At 38.1% G+C, this 8,852-nt stretch overlaps 1 protein-coding gene across 1 annotated transcript; it reads right to left on the reverse strand.

The window, feature by feature from the left end:
• Positions 1–834: 834 nt before the first annotated feature.
• Positions 835–2,798, reverse strand: LOC126990394 (uncharacterized). Its single transcript, XM_050849015.1, has 4 exons — positions 2,129–2,798; positions 1,571–1,746; positions 1,359–1,484; positions 835–916 (listed from the first exon to the last, which is right to left on the reverse strand). The coding sequence occupies exons 1-4, from the start codon at positions 2,270–2,272 to the stop codon at positions 835–837; spliced, it is 528 nt and encodes a 175-aa protein (XP_050704972.1). The 5' UTR covers positions 2,273–2,798.
• Between the last annotated feature and the right edge of the window lie 6,054 nt (positions 2,799–8,852).

Consider the following 8,852-nt stretch of genomic DNA (forward strand, 5'->3'; position numbering starts at 1 on the left):
AAATCAGTGGGGAACTTTGAGCAGGCAAGGATAGGGTCGGGATAGAGAAAGTTGGAAGCTCTTCTGCCATGGCCATCCTTTTGTGGGAGCTCCCAGGAGCAGGCGTCGATGAAAGATGATGATGGTGTTTCCATTTATACTCAGTGCAATGAAAAGAGAACTTAATGACAGGAAATGTAGTAAAAATAATCAGTAGCTAAAACATTGGGAACTATGACAACACTGTTCAGTTGTGTGGGCAGGCAGACAGACAGACAAACAGACAGTTTACTGTCAACCATCACTGGTCGGCCACTCACGCGAGGAGGGAAAGTGTGCTACTTTTTTTTGTAATTTTGTTAAGTTGTTACGCTCATTTCAATGCCGTATACATACAGCAACGTGGAATATGCAAACATGGTGTTCATTATACGAGCTCTGTTACGGGAGTGCCATGGCTGCTTTATAATACTCAAGAGAATACCTAAACAGTAAATCCTTCCTTCACACACACACATACAAAACATTCCTCACAGGACACCCTGTATATGAATATAAATAGAACCACAAGTCCACAACCATCCTGCAGTCAAATTTGCCCCTATTTTTGTACTTAATTTCATTCCAGGATTTCCTGGGATGGATGTGCAAAAATATCCAAGGATTATTAAACCTTGAAAATTGTCCGGGATTCCGGGAAACAATTCCTAGAATCAAGTATGTCAAAAAGTTTAAACTATATCACCCTCACTGGTTTGCTTGTTTGTTTCCCTTAGTTTCATTCAAGCTCAGAAACTTCGCACAACAAATTTCTGAGTCAGAAAAAAAAAATAATATAGTTATGTAAGTGACTCCTTACTGTGAGGTGTCAGGTGATGGCTGCACAGGTCCCTGAATGCTGGAGGGCTGCAGTCTATCTCTGTGGTCCAATAAGTGTCTGAAAGATGGTTCATGAAAAATTATAATTTATAGATAAAGCCTACCTTCCTCTTCTACTCTGAACCCTCCTGACAAGAGAGTAAGATATGAATGATTTTCAATTATATATTGATGAGCTGGGAAAAAAATACTCACCTATGAGTGATTACTGTAATTACACCTCAGTACAAGCTATATGCAGGTTAGTGAAACACAACACTATGATAATTACCTGCTATCATTACATGTTCAAGATTTTTCTACACTTGTTACAAAAATGCTTAACATTACATGCAAACACAGCCATAAATTGCAACAAGTTGACAGCTCAAACCATATGCAATGAAAATTACTTACTTATCAAAGTAAAGCATAATAAGCACATGAAGTATGAACATATAGTTAAATATAAGAAAGGAACACCACATCACAACCGCACAACTGGTAATAGCTGTACACACCTGTCACAGTGCAACTGGCTCTGGAGGAATGGCCTCAGGTTGTTGTATGGAGTACGGCTCTTGAGCTTCTTCCCATTGCTCACAGCCTCAAGTGCCACACGGTTTGAGGAGTCGATGTCAAGGACTCTGTTGAGTGTCAGTAGGTTACAGAAACCTAAATGACAAAAATGGAGCACACACAAAAATACAATTCCTTTAACATCAGTACTCACTTGTTTGGACCAGTCCACTTCTGCTCCATTATCCCACCCTTCCGAGTCTCATTGCGAAGGTTTCTTTTAAGAACCTTCATCCCTACAGAGAAGCTGAAGGTCTTCACTCCTCTTGCTTTCCTGTTCCTGTACTCAGCCTTCTGCTTTTCTTGGGCTGCTTCAACTCTCTGTTCCCGCTGCATAATAAAAGTAAAAGCATAAGCATTGATAGCACTATGATGACCGGATTAATTGTACTGAAATATAAATTTCCTTGTGCAAAAGATGCTTGTAATGTATGGTACAATATGGATGAAAGAATGATCCTATGTAGCAGGACTTGAATTGGAATAAACGTCGAGTGTTTAATCTGGCCATATATCTGTAGTCATTACATTGAAATAGTTTGGAGACCGAATAAAGTCGGGCTAAAGCAGAGAGTCAATCTGGCAATGAATGTACTTTGCTGAAACATAAATTATAGCATCAATGTAAAAGTTATGGTATTTTTCTTCGGTACTACTGCCAGACTTAAGAACATTAGCATCAGGAAATATAACATGACGTCCTCAGCCAGACCTTGGAGTGCAGTTCTTCACGCCTCTGGTCCTGCTCTTTGACACACTCCGCAATGTCCTCGGAAGAGGGCAGTTCAACAAGTTCTTCAAAGAACTGTAACAAAAAGAAACTGCAAAAGAAGATTACTTGAGAGGTACTAGACATGTTTTTCAATTCTTGTGAGATATACACTTTTCTTCCAGAATTTGCACATTACATATGAATCTACTTTCTACTTACTTCTGGTGTGGTACTCCTTCCCTCTGGTTGTGCAGAAGCCTCAGGAGCAAATGTAATTTCTTCCTAAAAATATTTATTTCAATTGAACTGAAATTACGGTCATTAGGCACAAGAACAACTCTTCATATTTTTTTGGTTTGTGATTGAAAGTGATGGCTTCATATTTTAATGGAACCAATAGGAGTTGATTTCTTATATTAAATCAAACACTGGTGGTTACCTGGTGAAGTGGCCGGTGCTCACGAGCAAACATCTACCGGAAAGGTGTGAACCCGGTGGTCCGCTGCTTTTGGGTGCGGATGCTATAGGCGATTTCATCCAGGAAGTTTGGCCAGTCGTTCTTGGTCGCGTTGCAGAGCTTGGAAAGCCTGGTCTCCAGAGTCTGGTTAATTCTCTCTGCCAGTCCATTAGTCTGCGGATGGTAGGCAGACGTGATACTCCTCCGGATCCCGTAGAACTTGCAGAGTTCTTCGTTGATCTGTGGGGAATGAAGAAGTCAAAGTAGCAGCAGTAATACAACAGGTGTTATAATAGTATCATTTGTTTGCATGGTTAATAATACCTGAAGTTTGTTCAGCATCTTAGAGCTAACGAAGCATTAGATGATGTAAATGTCCTCCTCTGACAACTGTATTGGTAATAATGCACCTCTCAGGCATACCTGAATATAACATTACATCCTGATGACCATTCCATGAATTACAACAGAAATAACAGTAACATAAAGACTTACCGAGGAACAAAACTCACGTCCGTGATCAGTCAGGATCCTTGCAGGCTTGCCCCACCTAAGGAAAGCAGATGTCATTACACATGAAGAAAAATCTGCATCTTTTGTATCACATTCTTATATTATGCCTAAACATAATCAATTGATGGTTATGATTAAATTTCATAATTAGTTCAAACAATATGGCAAGGCAAATAACTTTTATACAAGAACTAAAGTGAGCTTTTAATTGAAATACAATTGATGAAATAAAACAGTTGTGAGAAGCAACAAACAGAGAGAAATATATGGAGTGGTACAACTGCACGGACTTTTACATGCATTGATGACAAAACATGCTGCAACCTCAAAACAATTGTGGTAATACATGATTAAATAAATAATGATTACCAGTAGCAAACTCACAGCTTGGACTCATTCCGTTTCACTAATTTTCAAAATGGGGAAAATATCGTGGATGGATTGTATGACAGATTTTTTTTTTAATGATTCTACCAATGATGAATATGTTTTGTTTATTACATCAGATTGTTGAATGTTTGCATATTTTTTGAAGGCAAAAAATCAGTCACGGTGATGATGAGGTAAACATCAAAGGAAAACAATGAAAACTAAATTAATCTTGACATCAGGATACCTTTTTTAAGATGGATTGTTTAGCATCCAAACTGACTATTTGAAATTACATTCAAAAGTAGTGATGACATGGCAGTAAATATTTCATCCAAGTGTGGAAACTAATGATAAAAATTTACCTGTGGATAAAGGAGCGTATGCACCTGGACACCCCATAAGCTGTCTGATCTCTAAGTGGGAAAAAGTCGACAAACTTTGTGTAGAAGTCGACAAACGTGCAAATGTACCTGTAGCCTTCATCACTAACAGCCATTGGACCTGGATAGTTTAATAAAGCAGGAAGCAAAAAATACATCATGCAAAGCCATCAAAACCCAACATAACCAATTACACCAGCTTGTGCAGACACTAGGTAAAGCTAGATAAATCACCCATGCTAGATCAAATTATACAGGCAAAGAGAAAGTGCATTATAACCCAGAAAAGAGAGAGAGAGAGAGAGAGAGAGAGAGAGAGAGAGAGAGAGAGAGAGAGAGAGAGAGAGAGAGAGAGAGAGAATTATTGTGTTCCATGAACAACAATGAGAGCTAACTACCATGCATTATAAAGCATTGTTCTTTTCATATTTACAATTATCATAAAGTAAACCCAAAAGAGTAAGACGGCTGGCATTTGAGGTAGCTCACATATGTATAAAGTTTTAAGCAAGGCATTTGACAGAGTTGAAAAAAAAGGCAGATGGTTCCTGAGAGATTGATTAAATTGGTGAGACTTTGTAAGAAAATTCAAAGAGGTTTCATACAATGTGAAGGCTCCACTTGGAATGTTATAGGAGTTTAGCATCAGGCGGAGAAGAACAGCCTATATATAGAGATATAGATGAGAGTTGCAACCAAAACCAGGCATTCCAAAAGCACAACCCAGAAAAGGCCCACAAGACATCAAAATGGTATCTGACCTGTCTCGTGACCTACAACAGTAACTATACTTGGACAAAAGCATGTATATAGATATGCATGCATATATGTGTGTGCAAGGGAGTTCTACAATTATGCAAGGGATAAGTTTTTGAAAGGATCATGTAAATTTAAGCTTGAGTAGAGATAGTGCGATTTCAGCTTCAAAATCTAACTTTGAATCACTCATTTGTTGTATCCTTGTGTATGAGAAATATGAGCCTAATAAGAACATAAGAATGTTGGAATCTGCAGGAGGCCGGTAGGCCTATACAAGGCAGTTCCTTTTAGCCTAAGCTCCCGTGTATCTAACCCCACCTAGTATCGCTGTCCATGAATATATCTAATCTATTTTTGAATGTGACAATTGTATTGGCACTCACCACATGACTGCTAAGCCTTTTCCACTCATCCACAACCCTGTTAGTAAACAAATTTTTGCCTATGTCCCTGTTAAATCTGAATTTATCAAGTTTAAACCCATTACTTCGTGTCCTACCCAGTTCTCTTACCAACAAAACCTTATGAATGTTAAAAGAACTAACAGTTTTCCTTTGTGCTATTATAAATTTGCGAGAAGACAAATTCGAAGAGTTAGGAATTCTGTGTCTGTGTGTGTGTTGGAATCAGTGTTGCCAGGTTCCTAACCCATTTTTTCTGTAGCTTTGCCATTAAAATATCTTGAGATTCCGGAAAAATTCTGTAGATTATACACACACACACACACATTTATATATATATATATATATATATATATATATATATATATATATATATATATATATATATATATATATCGGGACTAGACTAAATTAAACTCAATACTACATCATTTACATAATATTTTCATTTACATTTATTACCAGTTTTTTGGCTTAATTTTGCCATTACAAAATAAAAAAAATCCTCCTGAATGTGAAACTGAAATTATGAATGGAGTGCAAAAATCAGCATAATACAAAATTATTAAAAAATATTGAAAAAACTGATCTACTCACTGTTATCATCTTCTATGTCTTTTGCCATACTGTACATATCCTCTTTCATTAACTTCATCATTTGAGTTGGCAAATTCATATTAAAACATGTACTAGTGTTTGAGAAGAGTCTCTTAGTGTGCAACAGGCCAGTCAAAGTACCAGTAGACAAGCGGTTTCTAAGCTTTGTTTTCATTCTATTCACTGCAGAAAACACCCTCTCTACTGTTGCACTGGAATGAGGTAAGCATAAAAGGTTGAGCATAAATGAAGCTAAATGAGGAAATAGAGGTTCATCGCCCCCTGACTTGAGATCACGTACATTTACCCAAAACTGCACTGGTGTTGCATCATGCCCACACTCCAAATAATATCGCATTGCAAGTGAGTAGTGTGACGTTAGACATATGGCACCATTGTCAAGTTATCCAATTACGTTAGAATTACCTTAAGAATACCTGAATTACCTCAGAATTACCTTAAAAATAGCATTACCTCAAAATTACCTTAAAAGTGGTGAGATTACGCTAATCTGAGGTAATTACCTTAAAAATGAGAGCCCAGCTGGCGACTGCCGAGTCGCTGAGCTACACACTCAGCAGCAGCAGACTCGCACTGAGCTCGTCCAGCACACAGCATTGTTGTTAACTTTGTGGATTTATAATTTTTAAATTCACATAGGGTTTTATACGTATGCCGATGGTATTCGCACACTAAAATGAACATCATTAAGAACAATTGAGAACAATTGTGAGTAATGACCAACGAAAATCTGCTAAACTGACATCGCTGAAGTTGAGTCTCACCGGGTCTGCCTGCTGACGCGTACGGTTCAAGTACAGTGCATGGGGGTGGGGGGGCCTTGGCGGAATGGCGGGACGATTGACCGACGGCCTCATTTTTTGTCATTTGTAAAAGTTGTAAAGTTTATAACTGGATGTTCCATGATATTTATTGATTATCAGAAATTGGATGAGATTTCTGCAAATTTTCTGTGTAAACTTAAAAATATCTGTAGATTTTGCACAAAAATCTGTTTTTCTGTATACTCTTCGAAATATCTGTAGAAATACAGATATTTATGTAGACCTGGCAACACTGGTTGGAATATATGTACATTTGATTTCTTAACTTTTTTGCTTACCTAATACTTGTACCTGTTGTTTACCTAATACTTGTACCATTTTTAAAAGAAACCCCAAGCCAAACCACCCGGTAACACTCTTCACATATCACCGACCAAGTCGACTCCTATAAGTTCCAACGGCTCCTTCACCTTTATGGGACGCATCTCTGGGGCCTTTGTCTTCATTGGCGTGTAGTGCTGGCACTTACTACATGTTTCAATCTAGAAAACAAATGTGAAAACTGTGAGAAAATTGCTTGAGGATTCAGCAAAACAATTCTGGAGAGTATTGAATTAGCTAACAATCATTTTAATTGTATCAACTTTCTGTAAAGATGCACTACTTGTGATCAGGTATTTCATGCAATACATAAACAATATTTACATACATAATGTTTCATGTCCTGGGTCATGTTTCGCCAATAGTAAACTGAGGAGACATTCTGACAAGTGGTAACCCAGCCGCTATGTCCTGCAGTGGGACTGCTGTGATGATGATATAACACAGCAGCAACCTCCTCAAAAGACCTCACCACGAGCTGCCGAGGCTTCCCATCATGGTCCACTCTGTACAGCTTCTGATATGTTTATAAATGCATAATAATCACAGTATGAGAAATGCAAGAGAAGCTTCCATACAAGGCCACTCCACGACAATGACAACAGATTTTAAACCACAGCTGGAACTTGCTTTGACACTCATCTTTGCTTCCATGAACCCTGCACCTGTGCTAGAGAGAGCCTGTCACTCAAAGTTGTATTAAATTTAACTCCTTCAGGTGGTTGGGACACAACCTCTGACAATGAGCTGGTCCTTAGCACTAATAAGCAGTGGGTAGGGACACTGGCAATAAAGCAGCAACCCATCTCTTTCCTACCTTACTACAGAATGGATATCAAAATGTTAGAATCGGTGCAGAGGAGGATGACTAAGATGATTCAGGGGTTGAGAAACTCTCCATACGAGGAAAGACTCAAACATTTAAACTTGCATTCTCTGGAAAGGCGAAGGGTGCGTGGAGACATGATCGAGGTTTATAAATGGATGAAGGGCTTTAATAAGGGGGATATTCATAAGTTTGTTTTGGTAAGAGAAACTGGCAGGACACGAAGTAATGGGTTGAAACTGGATAAGTACAGATTCAACAGGGATATAGGCAAAAATTGGTTTACTAACAGAGTGGTGGATGAGTGGAATAGGCTTAGCAGTCATGTGGTGAGTGCCAATACAATTGTCACAATCAAAAATATATTAGATAAATTAATGGACAGCGATACTAGGTGGGGTTAGATACACGGGAGATTAGGCTCAAAGGAACTGCCTTGTATAGGCCTACCGGCCTCTTGCAGACTCCTACGTCCTTATGTACATAAGGATGAAAAGTGGGATATCTTTATTTCTAATCAGTATACCATAGCATATCTTATACTACAGCCATGGCCATGAAATCAATCCCTTCTCCCTTTCCTCTACTAATCACATTATCAAAATAAATCATCATTAAGCTCATGAGAGAAAATCATGAACACAAACTGCCGCAAAAGTGTACATTCTTCAACACATAACCACTTTAATTAATTTCAAATCTTGGCCTCTGTTTATTGCAGATAGCATCAAACAGACTTTCAAACAGATAATCAATCAAAAACAATCACTTACCCTGTTCATCCCACTGGAAGGGGCGTGCCCATCGCAATACTTTCCGCTGCTCAACACCCTTAAGTCCAAAGGCATGCCTTCTGGTCCTCAAGTAGATGATGAGTCACTCATACATGATGTTGTCCTCAGCAAACCTCTGTCTGCAGGCCAACTCATACTCCTCAGTAGTACAGTTGGACCTGATGATGAATTTTAATTATCAGTATTATGCTTCACTGCAACCAGTCAAGTAAAGTTGCATGTCAACTTGACAGACACAGAAAATAATGACATTTGGTAGGGTATGTCTTTTCTGAAACTATACATGTTAATAAAAACACTTTCAGATATATAATATATACATACATATATACAATAATATAATACAATAAATATAACACATGCAATATGTAGAAGCACAAGCAGTAGAAAACCAAACGATGAACAGATGCTGAAACTAGTAAAGCTTGCCAGGGAACAAAATAATAATTATATCCTTGT

Source organism: Eriocheir sinensis, unplaced genomic scaffold (assembly GCF_024679095.1).
Source record: "Eriocheir sinensis breed Jianghai 21 unplaced genomic scaffold, ASM2467909v1 Scaffold161, whole genome shotgun sequence".
NCBI lineage: Eukaryota > Metazoa > Arthropoda > Malacostraca > Decapoda > Varunidae > Eriocheir > Eriocheir sinensis.

What these genes read in the sequence shown, in the direction of transcription:
- LOC126990394 (XM_050849015.1), bottom strand. Translation starts at nt 2,272, where the DNA reads ATGTCTAGTACCTCTCAAGTAATCTTCTTTTGCAGTTTCTTTTTGTTA. An exon ending in GTGAAGAACTGCACTCCAAG is followed by an intron (nt 1,747 to 2,128) that starts GTCTGGCTGAGG and finishes TTTATTATGCAG; the next exon opens with CGGGAACAGAGAGTTGAAGC. An exon ending in AGCCAGTTGCACTGTGACAG is followed by an intron (nt 917 to 1,358) that starts GTGTGTACAGCT and finishes ACCATCTTTCAG; the next exon opens with ACACTTATTGGACCACAGAG.